At 41.9% G+C, this 19,738-nt stretch overlaps 1 protein-coding gene across 3 annotated transcripts in view; it reads right to left on the bottom strand.

The window, feature by feature from the left end:
• Positions 1 to 19,738, bottom strand: part of PNPT1 (polyribonucleotide nucleotidyltransferase 1) — a 53,784-nt gene that overhangs the window by 25,010 nt on the left and 9,036 nt on the right. For all 3 annotated transcript variants that reach the window (XM_090049829.1, XM_090049822.1, XM_090049817.1), the window contains exons 5-15: positions 18,860 to 18,909; positions 17,032 to 17,095; positions 16,888 to 16,935; positions 14,849 to 14,962; positions 13,961 to 14,147; positions 12,096 to 12,147; positions 11,710 to 11,767; positions 6,996 to 7,092; positions 6,795 to 6,897; positions 2,891 to 2,961; positions 740 to 776 (exon numbers count right to left, since the gene is read on the bottom strand). In XM_090049829.1, the coding sequence (XP_089905955.1) occupies positions 740 to 776; positions 2,891 to 2,961; positions 6,795 to 6,897; positions 6,996 to 7,092; positions 11,710 to 11,767; positions 12,096 to 12,147; positions 13,961 to 14,147; positions 14,849 to 14,962; positions 16,888 to 16,935; positions 17,032 to 17,095; positions 18,860 to 18,909 (881 nt within the window). The remainder of the gene's footprint in view (positions 1 to 739; positions 777 to 2,890; positions 2,962 to 6,794; positions 6,898 to 6,995; positions 7,093 to 11,709; positions 11,768 to 12,095; positions 12,148 to 13,960; positions 14,148 to 14,848; positions 14,963 to 16,887; positions 16,936 to 17,031; positions 17,096 to 18,859; positions 18,910 to 19,738) is intronic.

Here is a 19,738-nt window from a genome sequence, read left to right on the forward strand (position 1 = left end):
ACTTCACTAGTGCACGGGTGGGCAATTATTTTGGCTGGAGGGCTGCTTAACAAGTTTTGGTGAGGTGCTGAGGGCCGCACTGCTCCTTGACATGCCTGTATGCAATCCAGCTAAATGATCATGGTTCACCCTGGTGGAAACAGTTCAATTTGGAGCATCTTACCAACACCTATCATGATGAAACAACTGCTGCAGGATCTCCCCAGCTGCACTTCCCCTTTTGAGACTGCTCCCAGCATATATTTTTCCATGCCCATAGTCATACTCATATTGCTACAGATTTAGAAAATATATTGGCTTTGTGACACATTTTGAGCATGGCCCAAAGAATGAGAAGTGTTTACAGGAGCAATTCTTATTTACTATTTGGTTAGTAAATTAGTTGGACATATTCATGAAGTTAATTAAAAATAATTATGATTAGCACATGGTCTAATTTGATTACCTAGAGAAGGTTTCTCAAGTAATATTGTAATGCATATACAGCACTTTACTGGGTACAGTTTATTTAAAAAAAACAACAAACCTTACTATTTTTTTCTTAGAGTAAAACTAATTTTTTAAAAGAAAGACTTAGGTTTTACCACAGGCTGGAATTCATATTCATGTATTAAAATTTATTCACTGAAAAATTTTAAGTCTTCAAATAAAACTGCATCATTTAAGAGCAATCAGTTTCAGTATTTAAAGCAAAACTGCAGAACCTGCAACGAAGTGTGAAACAAAATAAAACTCTTACCTCATAATGCAGCATAAAGTTTTTATCTTTTATTCCACTAGAAATTAAAAAAAAGTGTCAAATAAGAGCAATTGTACACCTTCCATTTACAGTGTATGGTAAAGGAGCAGCCTAACTTTTTATCACTTCCTATAAATGTTTACAAATGTGAAAATGAAGCAAAGCAGCATGTCAAGCAAATCAGCTGAAATACATATTCATTTTCTTTAATGCTTTCTACATTTTATTTCCCTGTACTACATGAATTTAAGGTGTCTGGCCTCCCCTCCACCATGCCCTTTCAACTACAGGTAAAGCAGTACAAACAACCCACCTAGTTAAAAAACATTTTTATCAAAGGTGTCTCATACTGGCTTTACTGTACCATAGAAAAAGCTGTACCAAGTATAAAGCACCCGTACGCAGCTAAACCTGTACGCACATGAAGGGACATACTGATTTAATTGCACTGATATTTCTTCTATCATATCTGAACTGAAATACAGTATTTAAACTGAAACAGTATTGCTATTTAGAAGCTTAGATTTAGCTTCTGTGTTATATTTGAGGCCAGTTGGAAAACTAGTTCATAACTGAATTACCTTCAAATCAAGGTTTAGAACATAAGGAGTGCCACACTGGGTCAGACTAATGGTCCATTTAGCCGAGCATCCTGCCTTTGACAGCAGCAGTGGATGCTTTGAAGAAGTGGATGCTCGGCCCCAGGCCCATGGAGCCAGGCCACCATACCCATAAGTCTCCCCACAGGTATAGAAATTTGGTGGTGGGTGAGCTATGGCAATTCACTTTGGCACTACACCCCTGCTGCCAAATTTCCAGGCCCTGTGTGCCAAGAACGGGCCAGTCCCATGCATGGGGATCGGGCTCACAGACTGACCTGGCACTCCTCATGTAGCCCACAGGGCCAAAGGGGTTGGCCACAATTGCTTTAGAAAAAGAGCACTAGAGTAATCTATCCTATCTTAGCTGTTTCTACACTCAAGTCCTTGCTACTGACTAGTAATGTGAAAATTATGAGCTGATAAATTAATTTATAAGGTGAGCAAAATGAGGTTAAGCATCCAGGAAACACGGTCAGCTGTTGAATAGCTACAAGGACAAAACGCAGGTGGTGCCAGATAGGGTAGGATCAGATGACTGCACCAAAGCCTAAATAGAAGATTTTTTTCTTTAATACACTGGTCGTCACCAGTATAGATTAGTGGTATCATCATCAAGATGACGCGTCTTGCTAGGCCATGTATTGGTTCCAGAAAAATTCAGTTAATCTCTGAAGTAATGAGGACCTTTTTCATTCATTGAAGATTTTTCTTCCAACAAATTAGTGTATTTGGAAAGACTGCTTCAACTAAAGAATAAACAGTCATCCAACAATTTTATAAATTTCTGAATGAAATTATGCTTGGTTAGTGTCAGGTAAGGTAGCTGCTAATGTAAGACAAAACGTTGCTCCATGAGTTGCATTGTACTGAATCTAAAGAATAGCACCTGACTGCACAGACTTATGGTTAACACACATTCCATGAGAAAGTTGTGCAGCACTTTCATTGTCTCATTAAAAACAATGAAGATATGCCATTATTTTATCAATAAATATTTGGAAAAAATGAAAACCTTTGCCCCAGATTTTAAAAGATTCAGGAGTCGGGCATATTATGTCTTACTCATTCAGGAGTCTTCTGCTTATAGCAGGTGGTCTCTTTTTTAAAAAAAAAAAGAGTAGGTAGTTACTTAAAATATTCTTCAATTTATTGTTTGTAACCTATGAACCAATATAACCAAAACCAGCGAAGAAAAAGTGACTGTACAGACTTCTGGAAGTGGGCCATTTATTTAGGAGCCTGCTCTTAGACTTCTCTTTGAAAAATAGTGACCACCATAGAATCAGAGGTTTCAAAGAGACATCAATAGCTGTCCAATTCAACTCTACTGCACACATGCAAGCTTTGCTGTCCCTGTAACCTTGCAGACAGATGTCTATTTAGTGGTCATCAAAAATCTCCAATGAAGAATATTCCACAACCCACATAAACAGCTTGTTCCATTGCTCAATCTATATTTACCCAGGTTCAAGGAACTTATCAAATGTGTTTTAAACACCCAGTTCTTTAATTAAAAATGCTACACAACAACAGAAGCAAGATGACTTACCTCATAGCTGTTGTGATGACATCAGATTTCATACTAGATTCTAATGAATCAAATGTAACCGTACAGAGAACCTAGAATAAAAAGCATAATAAAAATGTAGAATACAAAAATGTTTACCAGCATTTTAAGCAATTTATGCTGGGTACAAATTCTTTTTGAGTTATTTCAGAAACAGATATATGCTGCTCACGAATTCTCAAGTCTCCAAATCAGTTTTTTTTAATTAAAAAAAAATTTTTTTTTTACAGTAACTATGTTGATTAAAAAAAAATCATAGAACTTAGTCTGGTAAATGTTAAATGTTAGCTCTACAAAAGTAATTCTTGGTTCTTGCTCCCTTGTCTGGCAGCAGTGTTGTACAACCAGTACTCGACTTACAACATTTTGAGTTACGTTTTGCACTTGCAACATTTATAAATTGACACCCTGCTTCAACTTTATGACGTCAGTTTTGACGTTACAATGCTTGATCTAGTGCAACACCACAGCAGCGAACAAGTTTGCTGCGCTGCTCATCTCCCTGGAGAACATCTGTCCAAACTTCCTTGGACATTTTCTTTAAAAAAGCAGAAAAGACTCCAGAAAAACCTGCAGTCAAGATTCCTGAGAAGACTCCAGCCAAGAACGCTTCAAAAAGCCCAACCAAGAGCCTTTCAGAAAGTCCAGCAAAGTCACCTTCAAGAAGTCCTCCCAAATCAATACGATTGCTATTTACAACATAAATACATTAATGTAGCTATATTACTCATCTATAATTGATTGAGTACAAAATCCTGGGGTATTTTTAGTGAAAATAGGGTATCGGTATAGGAACCAATCCCCCATTTATAACATTGTCCCTCATGAGAAAGTTGGTTCTGAGTTGCAACGTTTCGACTTAAGATGCGGTTTTTAGGAACCAGTTGTGTCATAAGTGCAAGGACTGCCTGTATTGCAGAGACAAAATGTTCATATCCAACAGACAGGAATCTCTTTCACTGTCCCTTGACCAGCTGAAAAAATTAACTAATGGGAAGTAATAATTCTCAAAGAGAAAGGTGGGCTGTGAAACAGGAAGTATCATGGCAAACCTTTGAGCAGAAAATTAAAAACCAACATCTCCAAGCTGTTTTAGAAAGGAATCTCAACATCTCCCACAACCCTGGGAATCAAAGTCACTGATACAATTTTAAATCTACTGTCTGTCACCTCAATTCTAAAATAAAATGTATACGTTCAGATAAATTTTAAAGATTTACAGTAAACTCAATTTGGCAATCTCTTACATAGATAGCAATAACTGATTTACTGATGCTGCTATTTTAAGAGCGTCACCTAATCAAAAATCATTCACTGAACTGCATATTCCACATGGACAGCAATTTCTCAGCAAAAAAATCCTTTTAATGAAAAATCTATGTAGTTACATTTTTTTAAAGATACAGAAATGAGATTATTTATTATTATACAAGTTACAAGCAACTTGACAACTTGATTATAAATTGTTCTGAGCTGTACATTGTAAAGTACTTCCTAAAGTTATTTCTTAAAAAAAGAACTACTAAAACCCCTTTTTGCAACCATGGGGCCTGCACATGCCTCTTGCAGTGGCTCAAACCCTTTTGAGATGCTGCAAGAGGAATGTGCAGGAACAGGAACAGGTTCCCACCACTGCAAGTTTGCAGCACAAGGGCAAAATTAGACCCCTATATCCAGGGGTCAAAAACAAAAACAAAAACCCAAGCTAAAAAAAAAAGTGAGGCAACCGGAGACTGGGTCCTCCACAGAGATGCTGTGGCTGCCAGAGCACCTTTATAGCTGGCCCTTTGCCCTCGTGCTGAAGCACATTGCCTGCCCGTGCAGGGCAGGCAACATGATTCCTTCAGCACCAGGGCTCCAGTGCCAGTAAGTAAGGGGCCAGGGGGGCTGGAGGAAGGGACTATAGGGGGGACCCTACTGGCCCCACCTGCTCCCCCAGTCTCCCCAATCCCTGCCATGACCAGCCCCACTCCCTGCCTGTCCCCAAGCCCTCGCGATCCCTTTCCCTGCCTGCCCCCCGCAACCACTTGCCCCAAGCCTCCCCGATCCCTTCACTGCCTGGCACCTTTCCCTGCCCGCTCCCCCAGCCCCCCCCAATGCCCACAATTAAAAAACAAAACAAAACAACCCCCCGCCCCCCCCCCCCGAACTTACTGGCAGTTCTACTGGCCACCTGGGTCACTGCGGCCCCGCCCGCACAGTGTGGGGCAAGGTGACAGCCCCATCCTGGGCTCTGCTGCTCCCCCGGTGCCCTGTGCTGAGCAGTGGGAGGTTCTGCCAGGAGGTCCCAGAGCCCCCACAGCTCCTGCTGCGGTGAGTAGAGGCTTTTTTTTTTTTTTTTTTAAAGTGCTGGTGCCTGAGGTTGGGGGGGTGGGGAGACAGCCATCAGGGGGCTGGGGCCAGGCAAGCAGCCATTGGGGCAGGGGCTGCAGGAACCGACAGAGGATGGGGCCAAGCAGAGCAGCAATTGGGGGGGATGGGGTGGGGCATGTGGGCCCTGTGGGGGGGGCAGGGGTTGTTACCCCTGGTGGGGGGCAGGAAAACATAGGTATTTAGAATTCGTTTTATTATGATAACAGAGACACTGCTAGGCATCCAAATTGCTTTAACACTGTAGATATATCAATAAAACACGGCCTAGATATATCAATAAAACACGGCCAACTGATCCCCGTCTCTCTCTCTCTCACACACTCTCTCTATATATAGTAGTCTTTTGTTTTAATCTTGGAGGAACATGGATTTTGTGGTATTTTACAGAGTGACTTGGGGAATTTTTTATCAGAGATTTTTCAGTTTTCCAATAGGGAACACCAGAATTCCTGCTAGGGAGGCCAGTGGCAGGACCCTGCCTGCTCAGAGCTGGCATCTTGGACTCAGCTGGCTGTGGCTGACCTCCTGGCCAGTTGGAGCCAGGAGGACATATTTGACAGTTCAAAGCAGGCCACCACACTTGGGACATCTTCTGGGCGATAGCTGACCAGATGGCTGGGCAGGGGCACACACGGCAATAGTGCTGCACTAAGGCCTACCCTGCAGCCACAGTCCACTGGCAGCTGGCCCAAAGGGGCAGACGCCTCATTTGGGTCTGGCAGGTGTGCAGCAGGTCACAGCCAAGCAGCAGCCCCCACTGCCAGACTGCTGCAGTGGATAAAAGGTGCAAGGAACATTCAGGGCTGCTTCAGCAGTCCAGCTGGTACAAGGGGTAGTGTCCCCAGCTACCAATTGGCTGGGTCCCAGAAGCACCTGAGAGCAAGTAGCCTTGAACTACTTGCCAGGGCAGGTTTTTGTACTGTTGGGGCCAGGACAGGGCAGCTTTTTATACTGCTGAGGACTGCACAGGTGTTGGCTCCCCCTGGCTGCAGATCCAAGAGGAGCCAGGCAGGGTTATTTTGCCCCCAGTAGCACAATTTGCTCCACAACAAAGTGCATGTCCGAGCATGTGCACTGAGGCAAAAAGCTCAGGCTCAAATTTGCACCACTTCTATTTGAGCTGCTGCAAGCATACACGCTTGCATGCGTGGATACGCCCATGAGGTTGGTTATTGAGTCTTCTTCATAGATTTAGATGTTACAGGATTCTGTTTAATGGAATCTTTTTCTAATCAAGTATATTTGGTAGTGATTTTTAAGTCTCTACTGCTTGGTGAACAGTTTTGTTCTGCATAGCCTTTTCTAAAAGTACCCAACAATTTTTAAATTGAAAGTAAATAGTGTACGTGATAGTTAATGCAGGCTGGTTGCAAGTAAAGTGTGTAGGACAGTATGCAGGATAGTTAATACAAATTGGTGAGTATGACAGGGGTTTTCACATAATTATTTGATTACTTAGTGGAAACTTCCAGTTTGACAACTCTCTCCAATTTCTATTATTACAAAATGTTACCTGCGTTTGACCTCTCTGAAATAATGCAGACCCATGGAGCATATTAAACGTGTTCACTTCACAGCTGATATTTCTGAGAGAAGTCAGGTCTCTACCATCACACCTACAGCAATAAAATAAATTGTAAAGTAAAAAACTATAGTCATAGAAAAAAAATCTCCTTGAGAACAATTCATTCAGAAAGGACTCAAAAACATTTACCTTATGTAGTTATTCAGAACAAGGGTCCTAAAAACATCCTTTGAAACAACACTGAAGGATTCCATAATTGCATAAGGCTCAGCCTCTGGAAATTTTTCTAGACATAACAAAAAAATTAGAACTGAAGTTGGAAGGTAAGTGGCATAACTCTTGCTAACTTTCAATAATTAAACATGCACATTGACTTTATATTGTACATGATTTGGAGCACTCTTCTAAATAGCAAAATTATTTCAAGTCACAGAAGGAGGGCTTTGGCTTCCTCAGCCATGACCGGCACATCACGATGAGAGACATGCTGGGATGGGATGGGCTCCACCTTTCCCCTAAAGGTAAGCATGTGTTCTCTTCTAGGTTGGCGGACCTCCTCCGGCGGGCTTTAAACTAGGCTCATCGGGGGAAGGGGAAGATGAGGGCGGAGGAAACATCAGACTGCCAGACCAAACAGCACCCACAACTACAGCCCAGCCCAGACCAACAAGCGAAGCGAATAAACAGGTAAGAGATAGGGCCCAGGGTAACGCTGGGACTAGGGGGTCAGTACACACATCCACAGGAGGCATCAAATGCCTCTACACAAATGCTCATAGTATGGGTAACAAGCAGGAGGAACTCACCCTCCTGCTGGCTGACACCAGCCCGGCCATAGTGGGGATTACGGAAACATGGTGGGACGCAATGCATGATTGGGCGGTGAATGTCAAGGGCTATAGGCTGTACAGGAGGGACAGGATAGGAAAGACAGGTGGGGCGTGGCACTCTATATTAAGGAAGAATACACATCCTCGTCAATTAGCAAGCAGTCAGGGGAGGGGCACTCTGAAGTGCTTTGGGTTAGAGTACAAGGCAGTCGAGGGGAAAGAGACTTAATGGTGGGAGTCTACTACAGATCTCCCAACCAGGGAGAAGAACTTGACCAGGAATTCTTGGGTTAGCTCACAGAGGTAGTGAAGGCTAAGGATGTGGTAGTCATGGGGGACCTGAACTTCCCAGACATCTGCTGGGAAGAACAGTCAGCCAGGTCTGAATGCTCACGTAGGTTCCTGGCCAGAGTGCAGGACCTCCATCTAACCCAGGAGGTGCACAGCACCACCAGGGGAGACACCTTGTTGGACCTAGGGCTGGCCACGGGTGATGACCTGGTGAGGGGGCTGCAGGTGCTCGACCACCTGGGCGACAGCGATCATTGCCTGCTAGAATTCACCATCCAGCGCAAGGTGGCAAAGGCATGCAGTAAGGCAGTGGCCCTAGATTTTAGGAGGGCAAACTTCAACGAGCTAAGGAGGATAGTTGGAGAAATGCTGAGGTCCCGGAGGGGAGGGGAGCCAGGTGTCCAAGGAGAGTGGTCGCTTCGTAAATCCAAAGGAAGGTAATCCCAACGAGGATCAAAGGGAGCAGGAGAGCACACAAGCCTCCATGGCTCACCAAAAGCATCTGGGAATGTCTCCTTGCTAAAAAGGAGGCTTACACCCAATGGAAAGAAGGGGTCATCACCAGGGAGGACTATTCTGTAGTTGTTTGGGGATGTAGGGGGGTAGTTAGGAAGGCCAAGGCAGAGATGGAACTGGGACTAGCTTCCCAGATTAAGGACAATAAGAAGTCCTTTTTTAAATACATAGGGGGTAAAAAGAAGGTCTCGGGTAATGTGGGGCCCTTGCAGGACGCTTTGGGAAATTTGGTCGTCACACCAGACGGCAAAGCTAACATGTTTAATGATTTCTTTGCCTCTGTCTTCCTAAGTAGGGACCACAATAGTCATCTCCCTGCTGGGCCCCCCTCGGGCCCCAGAGGAGGCACACCTGGGCCACGGGTTAGCGAGGATTTAGTTAGGGAGCTTCTGGAGGGGTTGGACGTATTCAAGTCAGCCGGTCTGGATGATCTCCACCCTAGAGTTCTAAAAGAACTGGCTGAGGTCATTGCAAGTTCCCTGGCACGGCTTTATGAGCACTCGTGGTGCTCTGGTGAGGTACCGGAAGACTGGAAGAGGGCCAACGTGGTTCCCATCTTCAAAAAAGGCAGGAAGGAGGACCCGGGAAACTATAGGCCGGTTAGTCTTACCTCGATCCTAGGCAAGCTGTTTGAGAAAATTATGCTGGCACACATCCAGGAGGGGCTAGCAGGGGACTGCATGCTTAGGGGCAACCAACAGGGGTTCATCAGTGGCAGGTCATATCAGACCAACCTGGTGGCCTTTTACGATCAGATCACCAGATCATTAGATGCAGGGGCAGCAGCGGACATAATCTTCCTGGACTTCCGGAAGGCTTTCGACACTCTCTCACCCTGTTCTCATTAAGAAACTGGGGGGCTGTGGTGTAGACACCCACACAGTCAAATGGGTCGCCAACTGGCTAGAGGGCCGCACCCAGAGGGTGGTAGTGGACGGGTCCTTCTCAGCCTGGAAGGACGTGGGCAGTGAGGTTCCGCAGGGCTCTGTTCTCAGGCCCACACTGTTCAACATCTTCATCAGTGATTTGGACGAGGGGGTAAAAAGCACCCTGTTCAAATTTGCTGATGACACTAAGATGTGGGGGGATGTGGGCACACTGGAAGGATGTAACAGGCTACAATCAGACCTAGACAGGTTACAAGGGTGGGCGGATGAGAATAGGATGAGTTTCAACACAGACAAGTGCAAGGTGATGCACCTCGGGAGGAACAACCGGCACCATACCTACAGGTTAGGGAACTCCACTCTTGTCAGCATGGAGGCGGAAAAGGATCTTGGGGTCATCATTGACTCCAAGATGAACATGGGCTGGCAGTGTGGGGAGGCAGTTAGGAAGGCCAACCACACCTTGTCATGCATCCACAGATGCATCTCGAGCAGGTCCAAAGAAGTGATCCTCTCCCTCTATTCGACACTGGTCAGGCTGCAGTTGGAGTACTGCATCCAGTTCCAGGCGCCGCACTTCAAGAGGGATGTGGACAGCATGGAGAGGGTCCAGAGGAGGGCCACTCACATGATCAAGGGACAACAGGGCAGGCCCTATGAGGAGAGGCTGCGGGACCTGAACCTGTTCAGCCTCCAAAAGAGAAGGCTGAGGGGGGATCTTGTGGCCTGTTATAAACTAGTCAGGGCAGATCAGCAGGCATTGGGGGAGTCACTGTTCCCCCAAGCACTGCCAGGAGTGACCAGGAATAACGGTCACAAGCTGGCAGAGGGTAGGTTTAGGTTAGATATCAGGAGGTGCTACTTCATGGTCAGGGTGGCTAGGGTCTGGAACCAGCTTCCAAGAGAAGTGGTGCTGGCTCCTACCCTGGGGGTTTTTAAGAGGAGGTTAGATGAACATCCTGCTGGGGTCGTTTGACCCCAGTATTCTTTCCTGCCATGGCAGGGGGTTGGACTAGATGATCTGCTCAGGACCCTTCCGACCCTAGAAACTATGAAGTGGCTTCCACATCTATTACCAGATGCAGAGCCATCAGCCCCCTTGCGAGACAAACACCAGCACCCTCACAGTTTTAGGTCCACTCATCTCTTAAGCTGCTAAAAGGAAGGATAAGTAGATTCTAGCTTTCTACTCCTATGGAAAGACAACACTTTTTAGTAAGTTAACAATTAATGAATTGTAGCAGGGCCAGTCCATGGCTGAGCAGGTCCCATGTCAGTAAGATGAGAGAGACCCTACCTTACACTTCTACAATCTGGAGACTTGGGGAAGCTTTCATATCTTGCTATGGTTATGAACAAATGCAGAGTTTTCATTTTTAACATGGGAAGGGAGAAAATATGAGCTGTACAATCCACTCCCCTTTTGCTCAGTAGCTTTCCTTGTGTTTGCCTTCAGAACAGGAGGCTACAGCAGAGGGAGAAGGATACATTTCTTCTATCACATTTCCTCTCCCTCCTTATCAACAGGGAAAGTAGGGGAAAAATTTTTTCAGCAGTTATCCACATTCTGATTACCTGACCATCAACTGCTAACTGTTCAGCACTCTGATCCTAGGCCAGAGGTGGGCAAAATGTGGCCTGTGGGCCGCATGCGGCCTGCCAGGTCATTCTGTTTGGCCCGTGGGAGAACAAGGGAGTTAGTGAATAATGGTGTAAGAGCCAAGAAGTGTAAGTTGTAGGGTAGGGAATTTTAGTCAGATATTTAAAAACTTTATTAAAATGTATTTAACTTATGAGTAAGGATCTCTGGAATTTGTGCACAGTGCTGCAGCTTCTTTAATCTGGAGTTCCCTTCATGCACTCCCCTGCCACTGACTGGCAGAGGGACCTTGTCACTTGCTGCCCACACCTGAAACTGGAGCTGCAGTTTTTGCCTGCCAGCCATCAGGCACAGGTGACAAGCCATTGGGTGTCTCTATCATCAGTGGCAGAGAGGTGCATGCGGGAAACTCCAAGATTAAAGCAGCTGTGCACTTCTGATACAAATTCTGGAGATCCCTACTTACGAGTAATATTTAAGATAAAGGAAGCCTCACTTAAGAGATTCAGTTCCCCGATACCCCTTTAATGACAGTATAAAATTTACAATAAACATTCCCAAGACCCCATATACGTCTTCTAGGAACATGAAGACAAACAAAAGCAGGCTTTTTTTTTGTATGAAATGTAAATTAAGCAAAAAAAATCTAACTTTATAGCATGGTCACACTTACAGACCTCAATCAATACTAGAGCCCATTTATGCCTAAGCAAATGCTACAATGAATAGCTCAGAATCTAAATAGGGTTCTTTTAACTCCCTAAACATTAGTACAATACCTCTCAGCTGTTCTTCTGTTTTAAGTCTTATCTTGTTAATTTCTTCATCTCGAGAAATCTAAAACACAAAATTTGTGATCCATTATTATAGCAACATAATGAACATTGATAACAATGGAATTTCAAGCACAAAGAACCATAGCATTCTGCAGAGTACAAATCTCAGCCCCTATGAAAGCAACTAAATTAAGAAAAACCAAGTCAAATGTATTACTGCATAAGCAATACACAGCAGAACTAAAGTCAGTCTAATGACAATTGTTTCTTAAGGAGCTGTCATTAAGGGGGTAGTAAACTTAATTTAAACAAATTAGTTGAGAAAAAATTCAGAAAACCAACACAAATGTGATTTGTTTAAATAAACAGATTTTGGTGTCACTACTTACTTTGTCATGGTTAAAATCTTTAAACACTTCACGTAGCTTATCAGATGCAAGTCTTTTAGAAAACAAAAAAAAATAATTTTCAAATTACACAAAGGTTAAGTAAAATAGGAACAAGAATGTATCTAATACTCTGAGGGGAACTATGATTAAAGATTACTAAATGATCAGAGATTTTAGCACTGCATCTTTGATGTTATAATATATAGCAAACATTTTGTAATATATCTAAACATGTTAAACTTTATTTTACACACATGCATATATATAAAAATTATATAATTATTATAATTATTTAAACTTATATCTATCAGTGTAACATTTCCCCCAGTACAATACTATATCTAGGATTCACATGCACACCTGTTCCATGTTGAAACTTGGTCTATTTAGAACACTACTTCACTAACATTTTGTTGCAATAAAATTTAGAAAAAACTTTTCACATTAACATTGTATGCTTTGGTTAATAGTTTTTAAACTTAAATTTTAGAGGGATTCATCTATAAGGTTGGTGCAAATTCAAACTGGAAAAGTTCTTTGTAGTTGTCATTGTCTGTCAAAAATATTTAAGTAACATAAGAAAAAGAATGAGTCCCTGAAAAAAAGGCAACGAAATTAAGTGGGGCTCATCTGGACATTTATAAAAACAAAAGAAGACATCTTTTATATGTTTAGAAGCCCTGGAATGACCAGTTCCTATATTTTTCTGTTTTCAAAGAGAAGCTCATCTCCAATGCTTCTCAACTGGGATGGTGCAAGAACCTGTCAGGGGCGCTGCAATGCTGCCACTGTTGCAGAGTGAAATTGCCTCGTGCCCCTCTTTTCAGGAAGCATGCTGGACTTGACCTGACAAAACAACTTCACCAGAAAGGTGAGCTTGCCTGCATTATAGACGCCAGCATGTGTGCTGTTTCTGCTGTGGCTCTTCCCAGTTTGGTGCCAACATTCCTCCTGAAAAATGGAAGCGCCCAGAGCAGTTTCACCCCATGGTGCTGGCAGCCTGAAAATAAATGCTGCTGCCACCAGCTAAAACTGTGTCACATGCCTCCCTTTTTCAGGGGGCATATTAGAACCAAGCCATTTCTGCTGCAGCACTTCCTGGCATGCCTGCCTGCATAACAAGAAGGATGTTGATACACTCAAGAGGGTCCAAAGGAGAGCCACTTGTATGGTTACGGGCTTACAAGACAAGCCCTATGAGGAGAGACTGAGGGACGTGGACCTCTTCAGCTTCCACAAGAGAAGGCTGAGAGGTGATCTTGTGGTTGCCTACAAATTCATTACGGGGATGCAGCAAGGGATTGGAGATGCTCTGTTCACCAGGGCACCTCTTGGGGTAACCAGGAGCAATGGTCACAAACTGACAGAGAGCATATTTAGGCTAGATATCAGGAAAACTTCTTCACGGTAAGGGTGGCCAAAATTTGGAATGGGCTTCCAAGGGAGGTGGTGCTCTCCCCTACCTTGGGGGTCTTTAAGAGAACACTGGATAGGCATCTGACCCCAGCACTCTTTCCTGCCTAGGCAGGGGGTTGGACTCGATGATCTGTTGAGGTCCCTTCCGACCCTAGAATCTATGAACATAATACAGGCAGGTACACCTTTCTGCTGCAGCTGCTTTTCCCTTCAGTTCTGACTTGCATAGCAAAAACAGAAGCATGCAAGACAGTTCCACATGTCCTGTGTGCTTCTGTTTTAGGAGACACTGGGCAGGGTTGGACTGGGAAGGGCTACAGCAAGAATATGCGTCCTGCCACAACCGCTTCCCAATCTGGCTCTTTATGTGATGCATGGCACCTTCTTTTGTAACAGCTCAGGTTAGTTAAATGGCACACTTTAAAGCAGAACTGCTTTGTTGTACTTACTCCTTTGTATATTCCACAATTTCTGCTGGAGCAACAAATAAATTCTCAGCAGCTCTCTTGGCAGTACCCTGTTTTTTCACCAGGTGTTGGATACTTTGAATTATTTGCTGGGTATGCTTCAACCCAGTTTTGATGGCATGGCACAAGTCCTGCTGCAGTATATTGTCAGCTGCTGCTTCCAACATGACTACAAATCAAAGTTTAAGCCAATTAATCATTATGCTTTTCAACCCTTATAGAACAAACAATTAAATTGTACCTATCACAAAGAGAATGTGAAGGGTAAGGTGATTTGTTAAAATTTATAACAATGGCTTGGTTGATTTGTTCTCCATCAGGTTGATTCTATTATTTCCAAACATTATAATAGAAATAGTGTTTTATGGAAACCAAGACATTGGATTTATGCAAACATTAATAGGAAGATTACAGAATAATTTTAATTTACATGCAACTCAGTGCAGAGAAATTCCATACAATGCAGTTTACAGGAAAAAAATGCCCCAATATAAGCTAATGGGCAGAATGTGCATTTAACTGTCACACAATCTGATTATGTAGAACAGCATGATTACATAAAGTTGTGATACAAAAATCTGAAATAATATAAATACAATCTAAACATTAATTGTAGTTATAAAGTAGACTAAGTTCAAGATGAAATCCAAATCAGGAAGCAGTTGGCTCAAGTTAAGATTTGTCTAAACAGATTTAGGTCTCAGTTATTCAGCAAAAGCATTTCAGACAAATCAAAAAAAGAAAAACATGTTTTAACTATTCTTATTTATTCTATAGAAAGGAAATGTTTCTAGTTACAATTAAATGACGAGAATGCGTTAACTTCCTTCAACTAGCCCCCGTCCCAATTTGAATAATTTAACCACTTACCAATCTGACTTTGAGGGCCTCCAGCAACCACTAAATTCAACGGACTAGATGACATTTCTTTTCTAGTTGGGTTAATAACAAGCTGCCCATCAACAATTCCTACCCGTACTGCACCTACAGAGAAAATCCAGGAGTTATCTTTGCAGCTTAATACCTGTGCTTTAACTTTATTTTCTTCTCACAGCAACTCATATTATTAATTGAAAATTTTCTTTAGGGATATTAGTGGTTTAATATACTTCTTCCAGGTATTCTTGCAAAATAATGCAGGTTTAATATACTTCTTCCAGGTATTCTTGCAAAATAATGCAAATTCAAACAACACAGTTTAAAAAATTAAATAAAAATGAAATAACCTCGAATATTCTTGTTTACTGGGTCAGTACCATTCTCATAATATCCCTGGTAGTTGCGTTATACCCAGTTTAACAGCCTGCTTTTCTTCATAATTTGGATGTGGGTTTTCTAGAACATAATTCTTTTAAGAAAAACACATGAAGTAAAACATCTGTCGGGAAAAGTTTCCTTCATGAAAGCTATTTCCAATTGCTGAAAACCTCCAATTAGAATTCTTGGGGAAAGGGACAGGAGGGTGCCTGAAGATAAAAAGAGCCACTATCCTGCTTCCTTTGACACAAGGCCCTGCACACAAGTTTTCCCAAAACCTGAAAAAACAAAGGAAGTAAAAAATACGAAGCAAAATTTGAGCACTAAAACCCCATTCACGTATTACAGCTATAATACGTTAAACTCAGGAACGTAAAATATTTTCAAATGCCAAAATAATACCGGTTAGCTTTCATTCATTTTCACTTCCGAATCTAGATGCTCCTACAGATGTGCAAGAAGCTTGCTCTGATGTGCTGAAAATCTAGCATGTCAGAGCAGACTTGCTTAATCAAGCATGGAAATTGACACACTTTAGCAGCCTTGCGAGTCATGTGCATCAGTGTCTCCACGCTGAAAAAATGGCAGCATGGCTCTTTGAACTAAAACATGTTCGATGAGCTTTAGTTCAAAGCACCCCACCACCATTTCTTCATCACATGGATGCTGGTACACAAACGCGTAGGCACTTTTAATTATCATAGCTTGCTAATTAAAACGCTCTGCACCATGTCTCAGAGCACATGTAAAAACACATGTAAAATGCCCCAAGAGCTTTACTTAGGGGGTTAGTATCACTACTCTCATTATAAAGAAAGGAAAAAAAACCCGGCACAAAGCAGTAACATGATTTGCCAAAAGTCACCAAAAGTTAGCCCTATGGCACAGCTGGAAATAGAGGCCAGGTCCTCTGACACCCAGTACAGAGCTCTATCTACACTGCCTTGGATTCTAACGTATTTGCACACACACACACACACACACACACACACACACAATCTTTCAGCCTTAATTCCAGTTTAATCAAATTTTATTTTCTGAGCATTTAAAAAAAATGTTCTTGAAGGGATAAGGTAACAATAAAGTTTTACTGTTTCCCAACTGATTGGCTAACAGAAAACATATTGCAAATTAAAGATGTTCTAATAGGGCTGGTACACCAGAGACCATTTCTCAGAAAAAGATGGTTAGGAATGTTTTAAAGGGGAAGAAAGACCTCCAAGAGAATGGTTTTGATACTTATTGAGGAAACAAAAGAGGTGTCCATAAAGCGTAAACAAAATAAACAAAGAGTTCATCTGCAGTAGCAATACCCTATGAAGAAGCTTTCATAGGCATGCATTAACATAAATAAAATACAATAAGCCATGTATTTTAAAAGTGTTATTTTCCACGGGAAATAAAAACAAGAAGGTAATTTCCTAATCAAAGTTACTTGGGTTCTACAAAAAAAATCTAAGTAGCAATATCTCTTTTTAAAATTGTCCATTAATCACTTTTCCTTGTTGCACAGACCTTTCACACAGAAAGACAGAAAAACAAGATTAGAAAACTATAAATTACCATTAGAATCAGAGACTTTGTTTTAGGCTTTCAAGGTTCTTGTAGCCTAACTGCTCCATTGTTTCCTTGATACTAAAACATCTACTTACCAATTGGACCATTCCAAGGAATATCTGATAATGCAAGTGCTGCAGATGCTAAAATTGTAAGATATGAAATATATTATAAACTGTTCACACAAACATAAATAAAAAATATTTTGCAGACTTTTCTAAAGAGAGAATCCTTTTTACCTCCATTAATTGCCAGGACATCAGGGTCATTGATACCATCTACTGCTAAAATATTACAAATGATCTGGTATAAGACAGAAAGACAAAAAACATAGCTCAAAGTTCTTGCATTATTTTCTACTTAGGATATATTTGCAAGGGTTATGAAATGCAGTTACCTAATACATGTACAAGCTCATATAAGTAAATGAAAAGTATTCAAATACATATTTTAATTAACTGGTAAAGAAAAATGTTAATATGTGACACTAAGAACTGCGAAGTCAGAACAAGTATTGGTCCTTAAAATGTAATTATCTTTGTCTATACCAGTAGTTCTCAACTTTATCAGAGACCTGGCACCCATCTGACTTTTTTGAATTTGCTGGTACCATAACTGAGAACCATCATTGTATTGCTTCAGCCACTAATGCACGCAATGCCAGGCATACAGACATTTAAGAGTTCATTTGAAAGACTAAAGGACCAACTTCCACCTCCGATGTACCAGGGAGCTTTGTTAAAAGCAAACTGTACAGCGGACTAAAGAGAAGGCTGATAAACAGTTCAGATGTTACTGGGGAGTGTGCAAAAGCATCCTTCATTCCTCCTACCCCATTTATATAGTCCCTAAGCCAGATGGATTAAAGCTTTGACCAGCATCCGTGGTTAAAACACAGTTCATTAGTTTGCACATCTTTCCCACTTGCTTGCTGCAGAAAGTCTGCAGGAGCTGTTTTCACTGATCTTATACTAAAAGAGTTTACTAGAGCTCAAAACAGTTTCTCTCAAATGAAGGCTGAAAGCAAGCAGGATTAATACAACAAGCAAGCAGCATGTCATTAGCAATCAGGTGCAAGCAAGGAGATCATCTCAGAGACTTGGAGGGAATGGGCTAAAAGCAAAATGTATCATCCTCATATGTCAATGATTTTCACCAGAAATGCTACCACCGCAGCCAAGTACAACCACACCATGTCCCTTCTGTAGAGCCAGATCAGGAAGTAGCTGTAGCAGGGGTGTGCTCTCTTGCCACAGTCCTTCTTGGTTTGACCCTGCATGGTGTCCCCCAGGAACAGATGCCTGGGGCAGGTGGAACTGTCCCATGTATCTGTTTCTAGGAGACGGGTGCAGAGTGGGACCTTGGAAGGGCTGTGGCAACAGGAACCCATGCTGTGGTACCCCCTGGAACCATGGAACCCTTGTTGAAAACCATGGATCTACACTTTGTATTTGCTTACCTTAACAACCAAAATAATGAAATAAACATGAGGGGTAAAGTGCATGATCAACAACATTTCATGGTGAGCAGCCTTTAAATGTTCACAAAAAAAGACTAAAAGGATCTCAAATATTCAGGATTATTTTCACACCATGGGAAGTAGTGAAGCATCTCTCTCAGACATGGAAAAATCAAGAACAAGCTTGCAACAAAAAACCTATTGGAAGCCTGAATTAAGTTTGCTGAATATCCTATTCTACTGGATGTGCAATATAAGAATTATTATTGCTACACAATTTCAATTAAACTGTTACCGAGTAAAAATGACTTGCTCCCTAAATATAAATTGCATTATTTCCTTAAGATAGCTAGCCTGAATTTAAACCAGTTCAAGAGAGTAACTGTTTCTAATAACATAGGACACTTGTTAAAACAAAGCAATTTACTGAATGATTAAAGGATGCTGCTGTTAATTTTTCTATCACATCAGCAATAAATACTATTTTGCAAAATGTGGATCCATCATGAATGCTACTCCAAAATCATTTTCTAGGGCTTCCATAGAAGCCCATCTCCAAATTAAATCCACAAATGTGATTATCATTAAATATAATGAGCACAACCTACCTGTGTATCATAGTAGTAGCCTTCTGGGAAGAGTGGCCTAATTGACCGATCTGTAAAAGAAACATTTCAAAACTTACATACAGAGAAGACTAAGATGATGACTGTCAACAATAGATGAAAGATAAGTATGTGTACAATAAAAAATTGGTAAAGAAATTCAGCAAAGCTGAATTATCATATTTCAGGCTTAAAAACAAAGAATTAATCCAAAGTGAAACCCATATTTTCAAAACGTAACCAAAAAAAAAAAAAAAATCACAGAGCCTAATTAACATGTAAAACTCTTTGCCACAAGAGAGTCTAAAACTTGAGCAGGATGCAAAAAAAACTGGGCATGTTCATAGATGCAGATATCTGCTGTCCATAAGATAGTGGCAGCCACACAACTGCAAACATCTCTCCAACAACAGATTATTTAAATCCAATTCTCACGAAACCACCAGGTCTTGCAAGACATCCAGATGCCAGCTCTGGCTCCTTGTCAACAAGGGTCATAGGAAGGTAGGGGCCAGAGGAGGACACTTAGTCCTACCCCCTGCTGATGGCAGAAGCATCTCTGGCTAAACCATCCAGCCAAGTATGTCTAACTTGCTCCAGAAAACTTCCAAGGATGGAAATTAACAATTTCTCTAGGTAACCTGTTCCAGTGTTTGATCACCCTCATACCCAAAAAGTTTCTCCTAATTCACAACCTAAATTTCCCCTGCAGCAGGCATGAGGCTTTTGCTCCTAATTCTGTCCCCTATGGTCAAAGAGAAGAGCCCACCTCTATCCTGTAATTGCCCTTCAGGTATTTGAAGACTATTATCAAATTGAACCCTGCCCTCCTTCCCAGACTAAATCAACCTAGCTTTTTCAACCTTTCCTCATAAGTCTTGC

Source organism: Crocodylus siamensis, chromosome 1, assembly GCF_052110815.1.
Source record: "Crocodylus siamensis isolate JL-2025a chromosome 1, ASM5211081v1, whole genome shotgun sequence".
NCBI lineage: Eukaryota > Metazoa > Chordata > Crocodylia > Crocodylidae > Crocodylus > Crocodylus siamensis.